The sequence below is a fragment of the Mauremys reevesii genome, linkage group 3 (assembly GCF_016161935.1).
Source record: "Mauremys reevesii isolate NIE-2019 linkage group 3, ASM1616193v1, whole genome shotgun sequence".
Lineage (NCBI taxonomy): Eukaryota > Metazoa > Chordata > Testudines > Geoemydidae > Mauremys > Mauremys reevesii.
Window position 1 is genome coordinate 18,535,613 of NC_052625.1, and position 27,002 is coordinate 18,562,614.

The window sequence follows — 27,002 nt, forward strand, 5'->3', positions numbered from 1 at the left end:
AAGGCACCAGTAGGGGTGGGCCAGGGATGGGGTCTTGGTTTATGCAGATTCAGTGGTGCCGTCACATTATGTAAGTAGGGCAAAAGGCTGCAGCTGCTAAATCCAGTTGGAGTAGGTGTTTTGTGGGGGCTGTGCAAGTACTTACCCGTACATTCAATGAGACCAGAAGGGACATTGTTATCAGTTTGAAATCTAGGTTATTTAAACTAAATGAGATTAACGTGTTTTCAGCCGCTACATTTGCCCACAGCATGTGCTTTCAGCTTCTGTGCCCGAACAATCCCTTCCGCATCCATTTTTTTTTTTTACAAGTTTTTCTTCTCCCCTGTTGCTGATGAAAGACACACAAACAGCAGCGGAAGCTGATCGATTGACTCAATATAGGAAATTGGGAAAGTGGCTGTACATCAAGTGCTGTCAAGGGCGTGATGCAAACAACAGGAAAATGATGTTTTCTTCTAATCCAATTCATATGTAGTCATCTGAGCGGTGTTACTTGTAACAGTGACTAAGTTTCAGATAATGTGTGTGATTGTTTTTTTTAAACGGTGTGCCTTAAAAACCTTATATGATAACCAACCCCAATGGCAAACTATAGCAGTCTTCCATCAACAATAACAACCACTTATTTTAAAAATCAGACTGCTTCTGACATCAGGAGAGGGCACTTTCTCATTAAACTAGATAGGTTGTGCTTATTGCCAAATGTACACTTGTCTTTGTAAAACCCAATGAATCGACATTATAACAGAGCTAATAATATGGAAAGTTATTCATAAGATCCTTTTGTCCTACATTTAAACAGGGACATGGTACATTGCCTAGTTCATTGTTATAGTACAGGGTCATATGCCCTCAAATTGGGCATAAGCATGCAGCCAAATTTCAAATTCTTTGGATTTGTGTTTAGAATGTTCTATCCATTTTATAGGAATTTCCTTCTGTTTGGTGGCATTTTACTGCATTTGGACTTTTGATAGATCTGCTCTCTACAGTACTGCAAAGAAAACCTATAAATAAACACACAGTTCTGCATTTCCCTATTCTAATCTCTTGACCCATAAGAGGAAATAGACTCGTTTTCATGTGATTAACAGACAGAGGAACTTACGACAAGTGACACAGCTGTAGAAAAGGCAGCCCACAAGAGCCTTTATTGTCAAACACGTTGCAACTGCCAGCACTGTCAGTACTGAAAAACGGATCGGCTTGAGCATGGAGAGAGAACCAAAGCGGATAAGAGAAGGCTACCTGGTTAAGAAGGTAGGTGGGCAATTCTAAACAGGCTAACATCAATTGAGCAGATGGGGAAACTTAATTTTGCTTTTAAAAAAAAAAAGTTTTCTGTATTATTTTTCATGAAAAATGCAAGCAAGTGATCAACTAATTCCTCAAGCAGGGCATTAATTCAGCATTACTTACTTGTAACTATGTAGTAGCAACTATATCTTCTCAAAAAGCAACAAAGAGACCTGTGGCACCTTATAGACCAGGGGTTGGCAACTTTCAGAAGTGGTGTGCCGAGTCTTCATTTATTCACTCTAATTTAAGGTTTCGCGTGCCAGTAATACATTTTAATGTTTTTAGAAGGTCTCTTTCTATAAGTCTATAATATATAACTAAACTATTGTTGTATGTAAAGTAAATAAAGTTTTTTAAATGTTTAAGAAGCTTCTTTTAAAATTAAAATAAAATGCAGAGTCCTCCGGACTGGTGACCAGGACCAAGGCAGTGTGAGTGCCACTGAAAATCAGCTTGTGTGCTGCCTTTGGCACATGTGCCATAGGTTGCCTACCCCTGTTATAGACTAACAGAAGTATTGGAGCATAAGCTTTCATGGGTGAATACCCACTTTGTCAGACGCATCTGACGAAGTGGGTATTCACCCACGAAAGCTTATGCTCCAATACTTCTGTTGGTCCATAAGGTGCCACAGGACTCTTTGTCGCTTTTTACAGATCCAGACTAACACGGCTACCCCTCTGTCTTACTTTACAGTAGACTGAGAAGATATAGTATCAAACTCATTTTCTATGTATAATATGCATTTTATATGCATTAATGGAGCACTCTAAACACAGATCCGAAAAAATTTGGCTGAATGATCATGTCCAGTTTGAGGGCATATGACTGTATTATGACAATGAACTCAGCAATGTACCATGTCATTGTTTAGTGTAAGACAGAAGGATCTTATGAACAACTTTCTATGTCATTACCTCTCTTATAGTGCTGATTTTTGGGGCTTTACATTGGGTTTAACCTCAGGTACACCCTGAGGTTAAAAGTTTTTCTGGGAAAGTGGACTTCTTTGTTACAAAGAAAAAAATATAATGAAATGAACATACCCCACTGAGTCAAGTAAATGGGCTTCATGTGGGAAGCTTTTTGGGGAGCCGGTGAGATTGGAGCCATTCCCCACCCCAGCCTGAAGGCAGGGAGTGAGGCCTAAGGCATAGCCTCAGCAGAGCAACTGGTCTGGAATAGCAGCTTCTGCACCTCTGAGCAGGGGTTCTTGGCCATGGGATCCACATCATAAGGGCACACCTCTGCTAAAGTGCCCTTGCGAGATCAGAGTAGCTTAAAGCAGTTTAGTTAAGCAACTGTGGCCCCCTGAGAAACTCTGGCTAGATGATCTCTGCCCTGGGGAGCGTCTCGGCTTCACAGGTCTTCAACCCAGGAGAAGAATTTGTGTCTGGTGGAGCCCCTAATCTGTGTGGGACCAGAGCTCTGATCCCGGTGAACTGAGCTGCTGGGATGCTTCTTCTCCACCTCACCTTGGCTCTTTCATTTTTGTTGTAAATGTAAGAAAGTAAATACCTAAAGCAACCTGGAAGCGGCACTGTTAAAATCCTAAGGAGGCAGGGGGCCAGGTTGATTGCTGGCAAAGCCAGCCTGCCATCCCCGTGGCACACAAGGTAGAGCAAGCAACCCATAATCCATACTCCACCAGAGGGCCTGGAGCTGGCCAATGCAGCACACTCAATGGGTGGGGCCAGCTGGGGAATGGGTGGGAGCAGGACACCCAGGAAATGTGCTGATCCCATGGAAGTTCCAAGTAGTCTCCACCGGTGAGGAGTTTAGCTGCCCTTCCCTAGCGAAGGACAGCAGTGGTCCTTCTGCTTGCCATGTAAGAGGTGTGCATCTCCGCCTACGTTTAGCTGCTCCTGGGAGCACTGCAGGGCGCAAATAGCACTCCCTTGCATCTTGATGGGTAACTCAAGGCAAGAAAATCTTTCTATTGGGCCAGTTGCCAGGGGATCTCACTACTAGTCACCATACAGTAGACCCTCAGAATTATGAAGATCTGGGGAATGGATGTTGTTCGTAACTCTGAAATGTTCATAACTTTTGTTCTTTCAAAAGTTTACAGCTGACCATTGACTTAATACAGCTTTGAAACTTTACTATGTAGCAGGAAAACGCTGCTTTTAACCATCTTAATTTAAATGAAATAAGCACAGAAACAGTTTCCTGACCTCGTCAAATCTTTTTTTAAAGTTTCCCTTTATTTTTTCAGTAGTTCCTGTTTAACACAGTATTGTACAGTATTGTACAATACTGTACAGTATTTCCTTTTTTTGGGGTCTCTGTTGCCTGATTGCGTACTTCCAGTTCCAAGTGAGGTGTGTGGTGGATTGGTCAATTCATAACTCTGGTGTTCGTAGGACTTGTGCTGTATCCAAAGACAGACAGTGAGAGATCTATTGTGCATCCCACGACAGAGCACCTTCAGCCAAGGAAATCGTAGCACCGGTTCACTCCTGATTTAATTTTGGGACAGCAAGCCCCCTATCTGTTTCATCTCTGACTTCTATGATCCTTTTCAATTGGGGCTTTTCAATAATGGCCTCCTAAAAAGTGAAGGCAAATATCTGTCCTCCCAAAGGTACAGGTGGGCCCTTCACATCCACAAGCAAATGGAGGATGTGCTCATGCCACCCTCCATCCCTCATTCCTTGCTATCAGCTATGAATACTGTTGTGGGCCAGAGCCTCAGCTGGCATAAGCTGGCATGGCCCCATTGACATCAGTGCCAGTTTACACCAGCCAAGGACTGGCCCTGTATCTTGAAGTTTGGTAGTGTAGAAGTTGTGAATTTCTGTGGGTTCTACCATTCCTGCAGAAGAGAATAATCATTTTCTATCATTCAATGCTACAGATGTTAAAGAAAGGAGAAGTTCTATTAGGAGGAAGTTGCAGGAGACTGTTACATGAACTGTTTTTCAAGCTGCTATTCATCTTGCAGGGATATTTGAGAAACAACCATCTTAACTGTGGTCTTTGGGTAACTGAAAGAATTCTCTTAAGTTTCAAGAGACTGTGGGCCAAATCCAGCTTGCCTTTATCACCTGAGTAGTCACAGGCAAGAAGAATTTTGTCTTCTCTGTGTTTGCTGACTATGGACCTGAGTCTGATATTCTTACTCACATTAAACTGCTTGCTGTGCAAGTAGCCCCATTGTGTAAGAGGAGCAGATTTTGGTCTTTGCCAAACACTACGGTCATTTGCTTATAAGTAAAAGTACTGGGGTTGGCACCACTTTGAGTGAAGATATGACAGTGGCCAAAAGGCCACTCAAAGTCATGGATCTTAACTCTGCATCCTAATTTGACTCTAATTTATTCCCCGTCCAAAAAATCAGCCAGCAGGTCAATTTGGCTCTTTACACAATGACTAAATTCTCGCTACTTATTTATATTAGCCAGAATTTGGTGGCCTGTTTCATTCTTTTTTTGTTGATCTCTGGGGAGCCTGGACTGAGAGAGCAGCCCACACAAGGGCTATTATTTGAGCCATAGCTGTCCATACCAGGAACACGTGGCTTCTGCAGCAGAGTCCTGGATGTGGAAGAAAGTCCCATTGTCAGCAGGCACAGAAAGTCCCATGATAATCAGCTCCCCCTCCGCTATGGAACATCATGTCTGATTCAGAGTACAGCAAGCTTTCTGAGGGCTAGGGTGGGCAGGAGAGGGGAGGGTGTTATGTTGGAATGCTTTGTTTTAAAAGAAATTCTTGTCCAATCCGCTGCCACAGACACACAACATTTAAATGAGGCAGCACAACGTGCAAACGCACCCTCCACGCAGCAGGGTGGACTCTCTGCCTCACACTGCACAAAGGAAGTGGAAGCCTCCCCTGAGCCTTCCCCCTGTGTGGGTGTGATCTGTGTCTTGGGGTCTATCTGTGGCAGTGACTCAAGCTTTGCCTCAGGGCCAGACTGCAAATAACAAGCTGTAGGCTCCTCTTCAAAGAGACTAAAGCCAACTTTTTCAAAAGCAGCCTGTGATTTCGTGCGCTTAATTTTTCCATCTTCAGTGGGAGCTGTGGGAGCCCATCTGCAAATCAGACCCTGGGTGTCTCAAGTTGGGCGCTCAGGCATCTCTACTCAGTGGTCACTTTTGAAAAGCTGGCGAGCCATGTCTGCCAGACAACCTAGCCTGCAACAGTGACAGGGGCCTATACAATTCCAGGATTGAGTTTTAAAGTCCATACAACACCTGATCTTGCACTGTGAGAATCAATGAGAGTTTTGCCATTGATTTCAATGTACGTTAGACCAGGCCCTCGATAATCATCCAAACTTCTAGTTACAAATCACACATCATCGTTGTGCGTTAGTATTGGGAAATAGAGCTTTAAAAGCTGAACTAAAACCCGGGAGCCAAATATTCCTCTTCTTTTAATATGGTCAGATGAAATTTCCTTTTCCGGTGATGGTTTGGGTACAACAAAAGTGACAAAATATTGCTAATGGTTAAGCAATAACAAGTGGGGCCGGGCTAGCTGAGTAATTCATGTCTGTTTCTGGGCAAACGACAGTTTTCAAAGCTGGGTGACTCAAGACCAGCACCTAAATCCAGATTTAGGTAAATGATTTTCCAGAGATGCTCAGCTCCAGCAATGTCTCTGGGTATTGTGGGTGCTCAGCATCTCTGAAGATCCATCCACAGAGGCGTTGATCCTGCCAGGTGCTGAACACCCTCCCTATCACTGTCTTCAACGGGAACTGAGAAGCAACAGCAATTTGTATTATTAATTATTATTATTCCTTATTAGCTGTCTTATTGTAGCACCCAAGTGCCCTCATCATGGACCGTGCTTACAATCTTGTAGCATCAAGCTTTCATTTCAGTGCCTAAACTGTAAACCAGCCAGGGGTGGACATTTTGAATGCTGTTTAAAGTATTGCAAAAAATAGCATCTGAAGAAAAGCATTGGTCTGTGTGATAAAATCTCACGGATACAGGGAAAAAATGCAGGTTGGCTTGTTGGATGCAATTTTGGAGAAGCATATTAGTGGGATTACAGGGAGGAGGAAATAATGGTTGTAGAAAGAGAACAATTAATGGATTTAAAATGGAGAAAGTGATGGGGGTTTTGATAGATCTGCCTTGGAAGGGCATTTAAAAGTGTCTCTTTCTAGAAGGTCAAATCTTGAATGAAGAAAATGTAATATAACTGGGTTATTTGATCTAATGCAGGGAAGTATGTTTAACACCTGGAAGCCAATGTGGGTAGTGCTCCTAGATGATGGAATTGAATTCTATAAGAAGAAGATTGACAACAGTCCCAAAGGAATGATCCCCCTGAAAGGAAGCTCTATCAATAGCCCATGTCAGGATTTTGGCAAAAGGATGGTAAGTATTTTTTACAGCCACTGAATAATAATTTATATATATGAAATGTACACAGCACTTTTTCATCTGTAGATCTCAAAGCACTTTGCAGTCTTTAGCTTCACAATCCTGCAAATGAGTCAGGAAAAAGATCTTGGAGTCATCGTGGATAGTTCTCTGAAGACGTCCTTGCAGTGTGCAGTGGTGGTCAAAAAAGCAAACAGGATGTTAGGAATCGTTAAAAAGGGTATAGAGAATAAGACGGAGAATATATTATTGCCCTTATATAAATCAATGGTACACTCACATCTTGAATACTGTGTACAGATGTGGTCTCCTCATCTCAAAAAAGATATACTGGCACTAGAAAAGGTTCAGAGAAGGGCAACTAAAATGATTAGGGGTTTGGAGAGGGTCCCATATGAGGAAAGATTAAAGAGGCTAGGACTCTTCAGCTTGGAAAAGAGGAGACTAAGGCGGGATATGATAGAGGTATTTAAAATCATGAGTGATGTGAAGAAAGTGGATAAGGAAAAGTTATTTACTTGTTCTCATAATACAAGAACTAGGGGTCACCAAATGAAATTAATAGGCAGCAGGTTTAAAACAAATAAAAGGAAGTTCTTCTTCACGCAGCACACGTCAACTTGTGGAACTCCTTGCCTGAGGAGGTTGTGAAGGCTAGGACTATAACAGCATTTAAAAGAGAACTGGATAAATTCATGGTGGTGAAGTCCATTAATGGCTATTAGCCAGGATGGGTAAGGAATGGTGTCCCTAGCCTCTGTTTGTCAGAGGATAGAGATGGATGGCAGGAGAGAGATCACTTGATCATTGCCTGTTAGGTTCACTCCCTCTGGGGCACCTGGCATTGGCCACTGTCGGTAGACAGGATACTGGGCTAGATGGACCTTTGGTCTGACCTGGTATGGCCATTCTTATGTTCTTATGCTGTGAGGTAGGGCAGTGCTGTTATCCCCATTGTACAGATGGGGAACTGAGGCACAGAGAAGCTAAGTGACATGTCCAAAGTCACACAGGAAGTCTGTGGTGGAGTAGGGAATTGAACCTAGGTCTAGCAAGGTCTAGGCTAGTGTTCTAACAACTGGGCCCTCCTTCCTCCCTAGATGGCTGACAAAATGTTTCATGATATTCCTTTGGGCAATAAAATGTTACAAGGCTATGTTATTTTGGCTGTGATTTTGTCACATCTCACAAGCTCATTAAGCAGGGTTGGGCCTGCTCAGTATGTGAATGGGAGACGTTAGAGGAAAACTCAGGATGCTGCAAGAAGTAATGCAGGTGATTCAGTGGTCTGAATGTATACTGAAGTGATGCTGACACCTAGGCCGCATCTACACTATGAGCTAGAGGTGTGATTCCCCTGCTCATGTCCACGTACAAGCCCACCTCAAACTGGTGGGCATGTACTCTGCTCAGCTGTGCTTCTGCTGCTGCTACCCATGCTACCATGGCAACGCTGCTATTTATGCTTGTGATAGCTTGATGTGTGTATGAGCAGGCGAATCACACCCCCCCCCCCCCCCGGCCCCAGCTTGTAATGTAGACGTAGCTTTACGGTGAAGGGGGCACTCTGCTGCCGGAGGTGTCATCTCTCTGACTGAATGTGAAACAAATCTCCAGTAGCTATAAAAGACCCTAAGGGTCTTTTTTAAGAGCAGAGGTATTATAAATTAATTATTGCTAAAGAGACATGGCTGATATACCAGCTACCTGAAACAGAAGGGAGAGAAAGGGGTTTTTGCTGATGGATAGAGGTGGGTGCCCGTGAGAAGCATTGTGAACTCTCCACCTTCCAGTATAACTGATTGAGAAGTCATCTTTTCTGCTAACTGTTTGTCCCCAAAGGTTTGCCATTTGTGCACTATGGCTTAGTGACAGACTGAATTTTTAATTGGCTTTAGCCGGATCATCTGCTTTTCAAATAGGAGAGAAAGCCAGACAGTCTGAAAATGTAATAACTGGTTGCACATATGACTAGAGAACAGTGGGAGTGTTAGAAAAGATCTAAATTAATTAATAAGCATCAGAGAGAAGAGAAAATAATGGATCCTCGCATGTATGGCTTTTTAATGGTTCGTTCTGCTGCTTTGAATCTGTGTTTTTGGATTAGCACTAACATTTTCTCCATTGGCACAACTCCACATCTTCTACCAGGAGGTACTGAAATGGTGAGTTATAGCTCACAAGGGAAACTGAGTTCATGCCCAGTGCAGATATTATAGTGTCATGCTAGAAGCTACATGGTCTCTCCTGCTTTAGGGACATACATGTTTGCAGAATGAATGGTGTGTTCAGGGCCAGATCCAAAGGCCACTGACGTCAAAAGGAATCTTTCCACTGATTTCCCTGGGCTTCGGATCAGACCCTCAGTGATAGTAAGAAAGCTGCCTGGATTTCATCTGCTCTGTCCAAAACGCATGAGTCCTGCGACTGCATGGATAGCCCTTGAGGTGTTTACTCAATTTGTTTCTCAGTCCTTCCTCAGGCAAAGCCCTAGTCTAGTCACTGAGAGTTTGCCTGAGAGAGAATGGAAGAAAAATTAGTGAGGATTTGGGCCATTGTACATAAAATGTCCTGGTCAGGACCTGATCCAAAGCCTGCTGAAGTCAGTGGGATTCTTTCCATTGACTTCAATGGTCTGTAGATCAGTTCCTGGCCCCTAAATCAGCCAGAGCCTGGGGTAGCTTTGCAGAGCAGCTCACAGAGGGCATCCCATGATGAAATCTGACACTATTCAAATAGCTAAATAAACAACAAAGGTCCAGATTGCACACCCTTTACTCACCAGAGCAGTACCAGCTATTCTTATAAGTAGCTGCTTACCAATATGATCAAAAGTTAATTATCTGGCTATAAATCTTTAGTGCTCCAAATGCAACACTTTGGAGAACGTGCATTTTGTAGCTTTATTATCCATAAAAAGAATTGGAATAGCCCTGAGTTTCCCCTCCAATATTTCAGCCTTTGCCTAATTCCAATTGGCTACATGCATTTATATTTTCTGTGTGAATCCCAGCACAACGGCTGATGACTCTGCTTGCATCCACTCACTTCAGACAGCTGATGCTTAGGTGATTTTTGAAAACACTTTGGTTGTCCCTGAATCCCCCAAACTGCTGTAAGTAATGGAATGAGTTTATTCTGATTCCCAACTTATACCAACTTCAAGTCAAGTTCTATTCAGTAGGGCCCAATTCAGAATAGCACATAAGCATGTGCTTAAGTGTATGCAGGTGCTTATGTCTCAGGGACTCCTATTCAGCTGTCCTGAATAGACACGCTTTCCCGAATCAGCGCCTAGAAAGATGAAATCCATTGATTAACTTCAGTAGCTTAGCAGCACACTTTATTTTTTTTTTCAGTTTATTGATCCTTTATTGGCATTTGCCAATATGTGAAAGGAAAAATATGCCCTGAATGAAGTTTTACCATGTGCTTTGAGATTTTATATCATAGAAATAAGAAATTGTAGGACTGGAAGGGACCTCGAGAGGTCATCTAGTCCAGTCCGCTGCACTCATGGCAGAACTAAATAGTATCTAGACCAGTGGTTCTCAACCTGGGATCTGGGACCCCTGGGGGCCACAAGCAGGTTTCAGGGGGTCTGCCAAGCATGGCCAGTATGAGACTCTCTAGGGCCCAGGGCAGAAAGCCAAAGCCCCACTAGTCGGGAATGTACCGTGGGGCCCTGAGCCCCACCACCATGGGCTGAAGCTGAAGCCGAAGCCTGAGCAACTTAACTTCTCGGTGCCCTCTGTGATGTGGGGCCCCAGGCAACTTCCCTGCTTGCTACCCCCTAATGTTGGCCCTGGATTTTATATGCAGAAAAACAGTTGTTGTGGCACAGCTGGGCCATGGAGGTTCTATAGCATGTTCAGGGGAAGGGGGCTCTGAAAGAAAAAAGTTGAGAACCCTGGATCTAGGTCATCCCAGGTACTCATTCCCCACTATTGACAATCCTGGTTTATTCGCACATTGTTTCTTATAGTGGTGCTATCTCTGCTGTTTCTCTTCTTCCAAAGTTATAGCAAATTTTTCTTCGATGCTTTCTTATGAGAGGGCTTATCACTACTGACAGTCTGGGAAATAATTTTTTCATCCTCCTTCATACTTTATACACTGGAGTAGAAAATGTCTGTTTCAAACTCTCAGCTGTTTAGTCTGTTGAACAGCTGTGCCGCTCTGGGATTACACCGGGTACATTGAGTCTCCTAGCTTTCTCCTCCAGGTTATGGTAATTGATTCTCTATTTGGTAAGAGCCTGCCTTAACTTGGTATGTTATACCGTGGTGTGCTAGTTTGCTAGCGTGGCTTTTCCATACAGGGATCTGTAGCAGTCTAGCTTGTTGTTATTTTTGACATGTACTGTATATTGCTGTTGGGATGTGGCTGTTTGTTCCGCTGCTCTGGAGGTGAGTACTTTGAGACCTGGGAGTGATGTCATATAGGAGAGGATTATGTTTTTGTTTGGATTTAGGGCTTGTCTACACTTCAAAGGCAACAGTGGCACTGCTGCAGCACTTCAGTGTAGACATGACCTACTCCGATGGGAGGGAGTCTCCCGTCGGTGTAGGTAATCCACCTTCCTGAGAGGCGGCGGCTAGGTCATTTACATGTGTAGATTTCAGTGGACTACACTGGTAGATGTGGATTTATTATAGCATTTACTATAGTATATTAATTTCATTTCAGTGGATTCACTACACTTAGCTGTTAGATGTGCAGTTTTCAGTCTGTACTTTTCTTTTCGAAGGCATACAGTACTGCCTGCTCATTAATGTAACAAAGTTTCATGTAGATGGTTATTAATAAATCTGATTGAGCACCCTTTGTATTTACTCTGTAATTAGGGTGACCAGACAGCAAATGTGAAAAACTGGGACAGGGGGTTGAGGGTAATAGGAGCCGATATAAGAAAGAGACCCAAAAATCGGGACTGTCCCTCTAAAATCAGGACATCTGGTCACCCAATCTGTAATTAAATTATGGGAAACCAGATTTTAGAGAAAATGGAAACTGATGAAATGCCTATAGAATATTGCTGGATGATCATCAGGTTAATATCTCTTGGGAACATTGACCAGAATAAATATTTAAATTGATCAATTAAACAATCCACTCTTGAGTTTTTTCAAACTGATGTTATTACTTCTACCTAACTCTGCTTTAAGGAGATCTATTCTCTCTTTGATGTGACACCTAAGTAACTATATAGTAAATGCAGGGCCGGCTCCAGGGGTTTTGCCGCCCAAAGCAGTCAAAAAAAAAAAAAAAAAAAAAAAAGCCGCGATCGCGATCTGCGGCAATTCAGCGGGAGGTCCTTCGCTCTGACCGGGAGTGAGGGACCCTCCGCCAAATTGCCGCTGAATACCTGAACATGCCGCCCCGCTCCAGAGTGGCCACCCCAAGCACCTGCTTGCTAAGCTGGTGCCTGGAGCCGGCCCTGAGTAACTGCATTAAAAATTAGCCCTACACGTTCCTAAAGGCAGATAAAAGTCTAGGGCAAAAACTGCTTTTGCTGTTACTGAGCTATTCACGGTGGGGAGTGTGAAACGAGGCTGGCTGTGTAGAGGGTCCCTGGGCAATCCTGCCTGCGCAGGCTCAGGGGAATATCTTCTGTTGCACATCTTTCTGCTCCTTTCAAAAGGCACCATATTTCTACTACCGTTATTTCCTGCTAATAGTACATAATATTGAAGGTCAGGACCTGATAATTCCTTATGGAAGCAAACGATGGGCCTGATCCAAAGCCCACTGACCCAAATGGGAGTCTTCCCACTGAGGTCGATGTGCTCGCGATAAGGCCCCATGTCTCCTGGGGCTGTGATGCGCTGGTGGGCATGCTAGAGAAACCCTCCATCTGGTACTCGAAGGGGTGTTAGTCTGGAATCTTCTCCAGCTACTTTATAGATGCACAGGGTGGTGGGAAAGGATTTCTCTGCACCTGTAAAGTAGCTGTAGCACCTGACTAGTTATTTCAGTACTACATAACCTGGCTCTGGTAAGAATGTCAGGAATATTCAGTCTATAACAGTACAAGGAGCTGATTACTAGCACTGTGTGCTTGACTATCTCTTCAGAGCGTTTCTGCTTTAATCCTGTGTTCAGGACACTGTAAGTAGCTCCTGCTACGGGAGTTTGTACAGTTTGTTGATGCTTGTGTAATTGTAACCCACTGGTTACGTAAAGACACCTTTAAAAATCCTTATTCTTGTTATAGTTTGTCTTCAAGCTCACCACAGCCAAACAACAGGACCATTTTTTCCAAGCCGCCTACCTTGAGGAGAGAGATGCCTGGGTGCGGGATATCAGGAAGGCTATTCAGTGCATCGAAGGAGGCCAAAGGTTCGCCAGAAAATCCACCAGAAAGTCCATCAGGCTGCCTGAAACAATCAATCTGAGGTCTGGTATAATGCATCTCTTCCCCCATTCCCTTCCGTCAGCAGGGAGTAGACAGTAGAGTCAGATAATGTAACATCAACCTGAGCTCTTTGGAAGGGATTCACTACCATGTAGGCAAAGCTGGTCTTCTGTCTCCCTGACCTGCAACTGTAATTGCTGAAGACCATCTCCTAGGCAATAAGGCTCACTGGAGGGTCATTTCTAAATCATAATGAGACTAAAACATATGTACTGTAGCCACTGAAACATAAGTAACATGCACATGTAGCGTCCCAAAGCAATGCGAAAACCTTTCCAGGGAATAGGATGCATGGCAAGCAGCTCTATTTTGCATGCTGCAATGCGAGAGCCAAAGCTGATTTCAAATGAAATGAATTACACTTGCCTGAAGGTCAGGGGCGGCTCTAGGTATTTTGCTGCCCCAAGCATGGCAGGCAGGCTGCCTTCGGCGGCTTGCCTTCGAGAGGTCCCCGGTCCTGCGGATTCGGCGGCACGCCTACGGGAGGTCCACTGAAGCTGCGGGACCAGCGGACCCTCCACAGGCATGCCGCCGAAGGCAACCTGCCTGCTGCCCTCGCGGCGACCGGCAGAGCGCCCCCATGGCTTGCCGCCCCAGGCACGTGCTTGGCGTGCTGGTGCCTGGAGCCGCCCCTGCTGAAGGTTCAAGTAACGATAGAATTAACAAGGACCACACAGTTGTCTACTTTACAGATGTAGGCATCAGCTCAGCAAAGCCTAGAAAAGGAGTCTAGGTGATAGAATGTAATGGTCCTTCATAGTTTTTTCCATTATTAAAATAGACCATAACTTTGAAAATAACTTATTAATATTGTTTACATTGTCTAGCACCTAGCCCTCTGAACTGGGTCCGGGGCCATGGTGCTAGGCTCTGTAACACACAGAGTAAATGACAGTCCCTGCCCCAAAGAACTTACAAATGAAAGGGTGAAATCTTGGCCCTTTTGAAGTCAATGACAAAACTCCTGTTGAGGCCAATGGCCCCTAAAAAACAAGATGTAGCAGGTGGGTGACCGAAAGAAGTGCGCAGCGGGATGGGGAAGGGGAAGATGGGATAATGATCATAAAAATAATAATAATTAAAAGGTGTATTTAGACTTGTTTATTACTCATAACCTGTAGGCTCATATTTTTACAAGCGGCCAGTGGTTTTATGTGCCTCGTTTTTTGGGAGCCCAGCTTGGAGACACTTTGAAGGGGCCCAATTTTCAGAAAGTGCTGCGCACCTGCCAGCTGAAAACCAGGCATCTTTCAAGGTGTTTCAGCAATGGAGGCACTCAAAATCACTAGTCACTTTTAAAAATCTTGGCTTTAAAGGAATCTGCTGGCTTAGTCAGACTGCCACTGATTTGGGCTCTGGTGATATGGTCTCTGCCTGCTGCTGGACACTAGCCACTGAGTTCATTTATACGTGTACGTTGCATTATAGGCCTTTTCAAACTCTGGTTAAGAGTGCACCATAATGTACTGTGGTAGCCTACATGCCTCTGAACTGTAAGGATGGCACTTAGCTTGTGATAAGTTAACGATGGATAGGGAATTGTCATGGCAGGGGACAAGAAAGAAGGAGGTGCTTTGCACTGGGGGAAGAGGGAGCCACTTCTGGGAAAGGAGAAAGCCAGAGGCAGCAGAGATGTCAAGAGAACTGGAGTAATAGGAATAGAGAACAGGGGGTGAGTAGATATTCCTCTGGCCGGTTCCACTGCAACTGGGGCAAAACTCAGATTCCACTGAAATTAGCTGAGACATGGGGACTGCACTACTAAAGCAGGATAATTCCAGTTAACCTTATTTTCTGATCAACCTAATCATGTAATGTTTCATATGGTATGTTTTACAAGTCAGAACAGATTAATTAAGCTCTAGCAGCTGATGATGATTGTGAGAGTAAGACATAGGAAAAAGGAAGGTGTTTCTGCATCTCTGGTTTCTTGCTTATTAATCTCCCTGGAAGAGCTATCTTTAGTTTAGTCTTTACAGTTTATCTAACAACCAAGCCAAAGCATAAAGCACTGCAGAAATGGACTAGCAATTAGAGTTGGTTGGAACATTTTCAAAGTACTGATTTCAACAATTTTTTTGATGGGAAGTTTTCTGAGGTCCAAGGTGGATGCACCATTCACTTCAGGGGGTGGGGGAAAGGAGGGAGGGAGAGGGAGAGAGAGAGAGACCTAAATCAAAATCCTAATGTTTCAATACTATTCCATTTTGCAAAAATGTTCAAACGTTTTGGTTCCATGCGGAACATTCTCCAGCCTGCTCTCTTAGCAATACTTTCCAGACTAAGCGGCCTGTCAGAGAACCCAAATCTAGTGAAAAGTAAAAGATATGCGAAGGCAAGGAAACATGGCATCCATTTGTTAATGTTTAGAAAACTAAGGGAAACGGGTTTTGTCTCATAAGATGATCTTCCAGAAAAAATTAAATACAAGGTGCTGTCTGCTGTGCTGAGGATATTCTTTGGTGGGAGACAAAATTGCACACGGCCCAATCCTGAACTTAGGCTAACTTCAGTTGGCTTCAGTGGGAGATTTGTCTGACAAAGGACTGAATAACAACTGAACAGGAACCTCAGGACTTGGCCCAGAGAATTTAATTTCCTCTGCTAGCGGGCTGGCTCTACACCTCAGGGGCCTCAAGCAATGGAGCTATCTAGGTGCTCTGGAGGAGGGAAATCAGACCATGAGTTGCTGAGGCTATTGCAGGGCCTTCTAAAGCATGAGGATTCTGTCAATAAATCAGACTCATAAAGTTCTTGCTCCTCCAGTTCCCAGACAGGACAGGAAGAAGTTGTAGGAGGAACTTAATACAAGGAGGGACGTCCAGGAAGGAGGCCATTCTAGCTTTGCTACAGGGCTTGGAGCGTGTTGTGTCTCTGCTCACACTATCGATTCCCCATTTTGTTCTGTCGCCCAAATGGAATCTTGAGCCTTGTGGACTTTCCTGTCCAGGCCAGCTGCTGGAGACAGCCCAAGAATCAGATTGTGAGCTGGGGAGGCCTCCAAAAGTACCAGGCTCCCTGCAGTCATTTGTCTTCCTTGGGCTTAAGCCAAATAAGCTGTTGTGTTGGAGAGGCAACCGTGCCAAGAGAACGTGAGGCACTTCCCCAGTACAGAGTGAGCACTGCATTATTATGCCAAAGAGTTAAAAGCTGCCTAGTTCCTAACAATTCCCATGGTTCCTTTTTACACACAGCGCCTTGTATCTCTCAATGAAGGACTCTGACAAAGGAGTAAAAGAACTGAAGCTGGAAAAAGACAAGAAAGTGTTCAATCACTGCTTTACAGGTAACAAGCGCTTGTTCCCCATTTGCCATTTACAGTGCTCCAGGCAATGAAATATACAGTAGGGCTCAACTCATGACACTTCGGGTGTACACCACAGCATCTCTGAGCTGTGTAGGGCCCAGCCAGAGCCATATAAAATTCAGAGAAGAACAACTGGTGGAAGCTTTCTCTATCAATAGAAAGTGGGTTTCTGGAGTGTTCAGAAGCATCTGCCAGAGGCCAGGTAGGAGGTGGTTACAGATGGAACAGATTGTGCCTGTTGTTTTAAAATGTGATCAGAGAGATGAAAAAATTGAAACAGCTCGTTTCATCCACAGTGTCATGAAATCCTTAAGGCCACTGAAATATTCTTAAAGGGGTACTGTGCGGTATTGGCTCCAATCAGCAAAACTACCCTGTGAGTAGGCAGGGCTCCCATCCTGCTCCAAGACAAAGTCTATAATGTGCTGGAAAGGGTCAAAACTCACCCCCTCCCTGAGGTACTGTTTTATTAGCAAAGTAACTCCAAAGAATCTCTTTCCCCAGGCTTAGCTATTCCTAGGTTTCCTCACTTAGGACTCATCAGCTCCACCCTGCCTCCCCTGACTAGTCCCACTTCCTTTCTGTCTAATGAGCTACCCTTGCCACCATGAGTCAGCTGGTCAGCACTAACGGTGCGGCTCAGCAAGAGTATGCTGCCACGTACCCAGGTTAGCCTGTCATGTTTGTCATTTGAAATATCAGATTCATGAACATAGAGAGCAGGCCAATCGCCTCTGTATACTTAACAGGTCTTGTCATGGTTATTTTCTTGGATAACGGCTGTTAATACACATCTCGTTTTATTATCGTTACTAGGCAGTTGTGTGATTGATTGGCTAGTGTCGAACAACGCTATCCGAAATCGCAAGGAGGGTCTCATGCTAGCCTCTTCCCTATTAAATGAAGGCTACCTGCAGGCAGCTGGGGACACTTCCAAGAGCGCTGCCGAAGGATTGACGGACACCCCCTTCCTTGATTTACCTGATGCTTATTACTACTTTGTGAGTATTGTGGCATGTTCTTCTATCTTCCAAAGTTTGAACATGGGCTTCCAGACTTACTGCTGTCCTCAGTCCCACGAATCCTGGGAAAGTGACTATGTGGAGATGGAGGGCTATGTTTATTATCTCTCTCTCAGTGGCTTCCAGAATGAAATTGCCCAATATAATTTTTTTTTAAATGGTTGTCCTAGCAGCCAGTTCAGAAAACTCAATCTGAGACCTGAAAGTCAAGCTGGGTTCTTTCTGACTTACACATCCTCACCCGTAATAGAAATACTGCCACTGGAACTTAGCTAACAATTCTGCTGATGATACACAAGCCTGAGAAGAATCCCGTTAACTGATCACAGGGCTGGACTTGCTCTGGAGTTTCTCAGAGGAGTGAAGTGTTACAAAGTGATTTTTGTCAGTAAAGTCACTGGACATGACTCAGTCGACAGAAGGAGCAGGTCGCACCCAACCTTTACCAGGCAGGAAAGCTTCATTCTTTAATATTTTGTTTCCACTTAGCTTGGATCATCTCAGATGAGCTAGATTGGTAACCATACATTTGATGGATTTAATTTAATAGGGTACTTCAGACATAAGCTGGTTATCTGAAAAGCATGAAATACCACTCATGTTAGACAATGTTTAAAGTCATTTGGTGTACTGAGTCACATATACAAATTATTGTTTCTATTAAATAATGTTATTTAAAAGCTCTTACTCCTATAAGTTGTGTTTACGCTGATCACATCTGTGGTGGAAAGCTTGACATCAATAAGAGTTTTGTCTGAGTAAGGACTGTGGATTTGGGCCATTAATTCATTTATTCTCATAAAGTGCCTATGAGGTAGGGCATTTTTACAGATGGGGAAACTGAGGCAGAAAAGTTGTGTCTTGCCTAAGGCAACATTAGCAGTCAAATTCCTGGCTCCCAGGCCTGTGTTTGGACCACACCTGTCTCACACTGTTGCATTCTGTTTCAGCTTTTTTCCAGTTCTATTACATGCAAGTAGGTCAGGGCATCAAGAAAGCCCAGTATCACAACATGTCAGCATTTAACTGCAATTGCATGAAGTACAACATGTAATCATTATCTCTGAGCCACATAACTCTATCGCTCTGCAATTGCATCTTTTGAATTGTGCAATATTTCAGTAAACTGCATCACACGGATCTGATGGCAGGGTTGCTATGGAACTTGCAAATATTTCAGGCATCTGGAGAGAGTTAAGTCAGTGCTGGCTTCAAAACCCCACAGAGGGAATAGAAAAGTGCAGAATATGGACCCCAGTGGCCAGTTCTTGTTGGTGGAAAGGGGGTTAAGCCTAGGCAGCCGCATTCCCTGCTTTTTCCAAATTTCATGAATGCCCGTGGAGGCATAGGCAGCGAGTTATATGGGCCCATGGTGCCAGTGCTCCACCAATATTCAGGAACGTGGGCCCAGCTCCACCATTGTTTGGGCATATATTTTCAGAGCCATTCATAGGGACGGGACAGCTCTGCTTGGACCCGTTTTGGGCACCACCAAAAATTATACAAACCTGGTGCCCATGCATGGAGGAGGGAATGGGCATGGCTGGGTTGTGGAGCCAGGCGATGGTAGCTCTCACTGGCATCCTTCCTTCTCAAGCCTGAAGGAAATTGGCTATGTCAGCACTTACATGAGTTCCACTCTGCACACTGAAAGTCATTGTAAGGGAAGGTTCGGAGCAGACACTGGTTGGAATGGTGGGAGCCTTATTATCATAGGGAAAGAAAAGGGTCAACAGGGAGTAGTGTATGGGCACTGAGACTCAGAACAAAGCTCCAGCTTTCTCCAAATGTCCTGAAATCCCACAGAGAACCGGGCCCTATGCCCATTTGGCCCCCACATTCAATGGGTGACTCTGTGGGAACTCTGCTGGCTGAAACTCAGAGTTTCTTGGCTTTCTGGGAGATTTTCCAGAGGAAGGGTTGTTTTGGCTTCATGGCTAGCAAATAATAAGCCAAGCACAAGCTGACCTCCTTTCAGTAGGAAAACTACCCCCAGCATCACGTGGTTACTGAAGGTTGTCCTTTTCCTTGTGTTCATACAGGCAGACAGTGGGTTCTTCTGTGAAGGGAATTCTAGTGATGATGACTTGGTCTTGAAGGAAGAGTTCAGAGGCACAGTGGTCAAACAGGGCTGTTTACTGAAGCAGGTCAGTATTTCACTCGTTCTGCTGTTTTACAACAGGCATGAAGTCAACGAAATACAAGAATAAAATATATCCAGCAGCTTCTCAAGAGCTTGGAGCTAAGCTGGGCCACTTGAATGTAACACATTATGAGTGTGTGTTACAGACCCCCCCTCTGTGGCAATCCACAGAAAATATGAGTTAGGCTAGCCCAGGGGTCGGCAACCTTTGGCACGCGGCCTGCCAGGGTAAGCATCCTGGTGGGCTGGCTGGTTTGTTTACCTGCCGTGTCTGCAGATTTGGTCAATCGCGGCTCCCACTGGCCGAGGTTCACCGCTCCAGGCCAATGGGGGCTGCAGGAAGTGGTGCAGGTCGAGGGACATACTGGCCGCTGCTTCCTGCAGCCCCCATTGGCCTGGAGTGGCGAACCACGGCCAGTGGGAGCCGCAATCGGCCAAACCTGTGGACGCGGCAGGTAGGCGAACCTGCCCAGCCTGCCAGGGTGCTTACGCCGGTGGGTCACGTGCCAAAGGTTGCCGATCCCTGGGCTAGCCCCTAGCAACAGTGCTTTAGCTCAGGCTGTAGCAGTTTGTGCTTTTAGCTCTGGAGAACTCTGGTTCCATCTCCAGTGTTTTGGCCAACGTGGTGGCTGTTACATGAGTACTTAGCAGCTGAGATCATTCTCAGAATGTTCTTGAACCTCCTCACTTTGTACAAAGATGCTTTCTGCTGAGAGTCACTGGTACTTTTGTCCAAGTTACCAAGGCTGTTATTTACATGACAGTAGTGCCTAGAGGCCCAATCAAATTCGGGGCCCCATCATGCGAGGTGGTATAAATACACCTAGAGAGGCACAGATCCTGCTTCCAAAAGTTGATAATCTAAAGAGACAAGACAGGCAAACTGCGTGAGGAGTAGCCACAGCTGGTTAGTAAAACACATGGGACTAGAACCCAGGTTTCCAGTCTCGTTATATAGCCCTGTACCTACTAGACCACACTGCCTTGCAAACTGGGGGAAAATCATATCCCAGCTCTGCTAGAGATTTCCTATGTGTCCCTGGACAAGCCACTTACTTGATGCCCCTCTCTGAAAGGGAGACAATAACTTTCCCCAGGATACCTTCCTTTCTATACACAATATACAACCTAATTACAATAGCTTTTCATAGAATTATGGAATCATAGAACTGGAAGGGACCTCGAGAGGTCATCTAGTCCAGTCCCCTGCACTCAAGGCAGGGCTAAGTATTATCTAGACTATCCCTGGCGGGTGTTTGTCCAACCTGCTCTTAAAAATCCCCAGTGGTGGAGATTCCACAACCTCCCTAGGCAATTTATTCCAGTGCTTAACCACTCTGACAGTTAGGAAGTTTTTCCTAATGTCCAACCTAAACCGTCCTTGCTGCAATTTAAGCCCATTGCTTCTTGTCCTATCCTCAGAGGTTAAGAAGAACAATTTTTCTCCCTCCTCCTTGTAACAACCTTTTCCTTATGACACCCCTGAAGGAAGACAACGGCAATCAGAATACTAGCAGAACAGTCAGGGAGGATCAGGGTTCTTCAGTGACATTAACACGGTGCAGCAGCACAAAGTGACAAGAGACACCAGGGTGGGAGTAAGATATTAGGTATTGATCACCCCCAGATAACTGACTGAAACCAAAAATCTTAGTTTGGCCAATGTTTAAAATATGATGCCCTGTCCTGGAGCAATGTGACATGCTCCATACCTCTATGAAAGCCCATGCACATTTCAAAGGAAGTTGATGTGATATTTAGTCATAGAAATGGGTAAGCCAAATAAGTTCCAAGGAGTGGGCTTTGGTGGGGCAGCAGGTAGGGTAAGTAGCCAGTGCTTCTAGGAGTGACCTAGCATTATCAGAAGCCGTGGAACGTAGACGCTAGAACTGTACAAAGATCTGTTACATCCTCCACCCCCTCTAGGCATGCAGGTTTAGCTGCTACAAAGTCGTTCATAGGAATATCCTTTGAGACACTGAGGCCCTGATGTTGCAATGAACTCCCTGGGGGCAGACCACAGCACCCACTCAGAGCCCCATTGACTTCACTGAGGCTTTGTGCAGATGAACCAAGGGACGCACCCCACCCATGTACCATGTACAGTATTCACTACTGACTTGGACTCCTTATACGTCCATGGGTGGCGTACCCGAGCCCACTTATCCACTGACACTTTAAAAACTCCCGCACCCCAATCTGGAGCTATGCTGGTTATGTGATACGTATGTATCTCTTCACCCTTGCAACCGATACCTGTAATCCCTCATAACTCAAGCCTGACCCCAGATGTACAGGACCTTCCCTCTTAACTTGTCTATTCAATTTTAAACATTAACTTTAATAACATTTTTAATTCTGCCCATACAGAGCTCATTGCAGTATCAAGTTTTAGGTACTAGAGTGGTGGACTCTATTAAAAAACAGAAAGATAGGTAGTTGGATATCATTGCTGGGTGGTATAATGCCTCTTCTTTGTCTAGGAACAGTCCTTAGTCCCCTCTCCAGAGGAACTGAGACAGAAATGCCCCTTTATTGTCACCTTTTCTGCTCCCTAGTTCTATTTGGTGTTTAGCTCACATGATGACGGGTGTTGTGATGATGATGATGATAATGAATGCATAGATAACATGGATATACTACTTGAAGATCTGAGTCTGTGAATGATGCCACAAATCATCTGCAGGGAGCCTGAGTACTTATTGGCCATGTCATTTGTATACCTCCTGTTAAACTGCATCCACTATTTAAATATCAGAGGGGTAGCCGTATTAGTCTGGATCTGTAAAAGCAGCAAAGAATCCTGTGGCACCTTATAGACTAACAGACGTTTTGGAGCATGAGCTTTCGTGGGTGAATACCCACTTCGTCGGATGCAAGTCTATTTAAAGGGATGTGACTCTTCACCCATTTCTGCCATTATTCACTTCCCCGCACCCACCACTGTTGGCCCATATCTAGTGAGTAAAGAACTTCCTTGTGAACAGCAATAGTTACTTGAGAAACTGAAATATTTTTGAAATAGCAGGAGGAAATGATGCCTGACAGCCCCTTTTGACTAATAGTAGTCTGGTTTTGATCATCCCACTCAAAGTTACTGTGGACTGTGAAAGGCCACCGTTTCTGAGTGTTGCTGCTTCTGCCTTGAATGTCTGTTTTTCAAGACAGTAGTTATGGTAAAAATGCTGATCTATTGTAAGTGGATAATAGTATCTACGTGTGTGACTTTCTTATTGTACAGGCAGGAAAACCAGCTACCAAATTAGATATTGAGTAAGAATATGGACTGTATAAGGAGTCCAAGTCAGTAGTGAATACTGTACATGGTACATGGGTGGGGTGCGTCCCTTGGTTCGTCTGCACAAAGCCTCAGTGAAGTCAATGGGGCTCTGAGTGGATGCTGTGGTCTGCCCCCAGGGAGTTCATTGCAACATCAGGGCCTCAGTGTCTCAAAGGATATTGCTATGAACAACTTTGTAGCAGCTAAACCTGCATGCCCAGAGAGGATGGAGGATGTAACAGATCTGTACAGTTCTAGCGTCTACGTTCCACGGCTTCTGATAATGCTAGGTCACTCCTAGGTTCCAAATTCACATAGGTGCCTAATTCACGTAAGTACTTTTGAAAACATTATCTAATGTAAGTTCCTTCACTGAAGGCACCCCTATATCAAGGCCAAAACATTAGTTTGTCAGATATTTTCCTAGCAGAATATTAGGTGACTTTTTGTAAATTTGCTTAGGGGCATCGGAGGAAAAACTGGAAAGTGAGAAAGTTTATCCTAAGAGAGGACCCTGCATATCTTCACTACTATGATCCTGCTGGGGTGAGTGATTTTATCCATATTTTTACCAGCATCATTCAAGAGCTTCTTAAAGACCTCATCTCCAGCTGGACTGGTGAATGGAATGTTCCTTTGCGAGTGTTTGGGCAGCATGTGTGTATGGGGGAAGTACTTTTGCCACTTCTAACTGTAGCTGTTCTCTAGATAAGCAAAGAAAGTCAGGCTCTACATGTGCTGGGTGGGCGTGGCTGAGTGAAAGTTTCTGGACCTGGGAAAGAGGCGTCCATGAGTGCTAATCTGTGCTTCCCTGCATCTGTCCTTTTAGCCAGTGATTAATTACATTAACAGTACTGTCAGGCTGTCTGCAGTGGTTCATGACTGGGAGTGCCAACCTCAGGGCAGATTGTGATAAATGGACACTTACACCAAAAATCACAAAATATTAAGATTGTTTCCAGTCCCCAGAAACAAGTCACTTATCCCAGATCAATTTGTACCTGAGATCCCACACCCACACTGATAGCTAGTCTTATAGCAAACTAATTAAGGATTTATTAACTGTGAGAAAGAAATGAGTTATTTACATATTTGTGCTTATATGTTGCCTGCTTCAGTGAGTTACAATCTTAGGTTCAAAAAGGTGACAGAGATGCAGTAATCTGTCCACTGAATGTCGTTTAGGGCTAACCCAGGTTGATCCTGGGGATATCTGCTTTTGTTTCTCAGCTCCAGCCCTTGTGAAAGTCCAAAAACAGCAAGGAGATAACCAGTCTTTCTTGTGAGCATTTTGATATGCCCTTCCCCCAGAGTTCAAAGTGATGGGACAAGCATTCCGGCATGTAACTTCTTCATGGGTGGATGGGGCAATCAACAACGTTTTTGTCTTAAAATGGCCTATTTAGTCTTGATCATCCTTCTTGAAGGGCAGGGAAAACACTCTTCCTGCCTAGGTTCACAGATTCAGAGGAGGCATTCTTACAATTATAAAGAAAAATGTTCATATTACCTTATAGCAAGGGATACAGACATTACAAGTAAGATTAATGCATGCAGCAATTTACAAGCATTTTATAGAGTCTAAACACATTGCTGTAAGTCTAACACCTAACTTGAACAATACTAAGATACAGGGTGAGCCGGTCTAGTTTCTAGCTATGAATTCGTCAGTGCTCAGCTGATGCCTACAGCCTTGGCAAGAGCTGGCACCTGAATTATCAGCGTCACAAATACCCCTTTGTTTACACGCCCAGACTAGATTAAAATCTGTTAGGCCATAAAAACAAGTTAATCAAATACAGTCAGCCTTTTTATTGTTATATTTTCCTGTGTTAGCCTGAGCCAGGATACTTTGTCTCTTGTATAATTACAGTGGGATAAATTCTTCCCAAATATAAGTAGGTGCCTCGATGGAGCTGCACCTGCTTACATCAGGGATTAATTTGGCTCCCGGGGCTCAATGCTTCCCTGCATCTGAGCTCAGTGCGGGGGTGGGTCCAGTAAGGTGCCAGTTATGTCTGTTTGATCCTATGCTGGCCAAGCCCTAGTGGTGTCAGGGTGGCCTAGAGCCAGTGAAGATCGGCATAGAGGAGTTTTGCTCTGCCACACCCCCAGTGCACTGCCAACCCCTTTGCTGGAATGGGCCTGTGTTAGGGCACAAGAGCTGCTTCTTTCAGGTTTGTGCCAGCAGAATTTTTCTCTCCACAAGGAGAATTCTCCCCTGGCCACTTGCCGCCACAGTCCTGAGCTGCACAGAGTGTAAACAAGAATCTGGCCTAGCATGTCTGTGGTGGTGGTTGTCCTTCTGTAGAGAAGGACTTTTTGGAACAAGCCCCCTTCTCAAACAATGTTGAGTGGAACTGCATCTGCTGGCTGAATGTTGCAGGTGCGTTGCTTCTATTTGTTGAAGGGCCCAGTCAATTCAGATCTTGCACTTTGTACAAATCTCTACGCTCTTCTTGCGCAGAATGGATCCTCCAAAATATCTAGCGGAGCCTGTATTCCAAAGGGGCTCCCCCATCCACATGCAGATTTGCCCTGTCCCACTGTGCCCATTTCTCATCGATCTGTGACATACTTTTGCATCATACATCCCTGCTTCCAGTGAAGAGCTCCAGTCAGACATATCTGGACAGTTTTAGAAGCAGATGTGTTGGATTTTAAACCATGCCAATGACAGTTTTGTTTGGCATTCCTGTCAGGGAGAAGATCCACTTGGAGCGATTCACTTGAGGGGTTGCGTGGTGACAGCTGTCGAAGACATACCAGATGGTAAGGAAACATACACAAACAGCAGTGTGGTGTTTGCAGTACACGTACACATCTAGATGTAGTCATACAATATCCTGGCTCAGAAATAAGCCATTCACAATTCATCATGAATGGATCAGGTCAGCAACGTTAATCCCAGCACTGGGTCTCCACAGCTATGCTGATTTGTCTGCAGTGAAGAAAGACTGAGCTAAAGGGAGTTAGGGAAATGCATATTTTGTCATATGCTTAGGCTAACTCTACTTGGCTTCTGTGCTGAGGTAATCTGCACAAGGCCCCATGAACTTCAGGGCTACTGCAGGCCATGACTCTGGAGGGGAAGTGTTGTAGCAAGAGGGGTTATGCTAAGGAGCAGTCAATCTATACCTCATACTCTCTTCTGAAATCAGCGAAAATGCTCACAGGGGACAAACCACCATAGTTAATCCTGCAAGGACTAACATTATCAGCCACTCCATAAATTTTCCTCTCCTTTGGAGGGATGGATTGTTTGTAACAAAGCAAGGTTGGCTATTGGATACTTGACTCCTGAGAGAGCTGTGCTGCCACGGGTGAAGGATGCATGGAGGCATCGCAATCTGGGGTGGTTTGAGCTTCCTTTCTTTGCAGATAGCTGTGCTCGGCTGATTTTGGAGGCTGCACTGAGCCCACACCACAGATGTGACTTGTGGGAGGGTTGGATGTAGCCCTTAGCACTTGATAAATGTGTCACCGTCATTCTATAGTGTTGGTAGTTCCTGTTCCTGATTCCACAGGGGGAGGCTTCTATTCATGGATGTGATTTTTGGTATTTGAGAAGTCTTTCTTAGTAATGGCAAAGTCAGTGATAATGGTAGCAGGAAGGAAATCCCAGCATGTTTTAGAAGCAGAAATGCTGTACACATGGGCTAAAATGTCTCCATTCACTTCTGTAATTTGCTACTTTTTTCCCTCCCCCCACCCCCCTTTAGCCAGGAAGCATGACGTTGACACCAACCTGTTTGAAATCATCACAGCAAATGAAGTCCACTATTTTTTGCAAGCAGCCACACCTGTGGAGCGTACAGAATGGATCAAAGCAATTCAAGTTGTTTCTAGGACTGGGAAATGAAGACCAGCCTCCAGCAAAGAAAACCAAACTGAGAGCTCCTAGCAAAAGGGAATTTTAACATGTAGCCCAGGGAAGTGATTTCATCCATAGAGTCTCCTCTCCCTAATGCTTGTGGGTAGAATGGGCAGTTTCATGTCTGTCTTGGCTACTAACAAACTAATGAACTCTCCACTATTGTAACCAAGAGATTTTACTAATTTATAGTATAAAATGTGTCTTACTAACTTGTGTTTCTTTGTAATTATTAGCGCATCCTGTGAAGGTACCACCTTGGGCCTTCTTTTGCTCATATTTAAGATGGTGAGAGTTTTGTCATTAACTTA

General features: G+C 44.5%; 1 protein-coding gene across 1 annotated transcript; it reads left to right on the top strand.

Moving 5' to 3' along the window:
- The first annotated feature begins 1,116 nt into the window (after positions 1-1,116).
- PLEK (pleckstrin) lies at positions 1,117-26,949 on the top strand. The gene is made up of 9 exons (XM_039531804.1): positions 1,117-1,263; positions 6,486-6,641; positions 12,865-13,046; positions 16,260-16,351; positions 17,189-17,373; positions 19,437-19,541; positions 23,280-23,363; positions 25,520-25,589; positions 26,540-26,949. Exons 1-9 carry the CDS (start codon positions 1,216-1,218, stop codon positions 26,677-26,679), a joined length of 1,062 nt encoding a protein of 353 aa, XP_039387738.1. The 5' UTR covers positions 1,117-1,215; the 3' UTR covers positions 26,680-26,949.
- Positions 26,950-27,002: the final 53 nt, after the last annotated feature.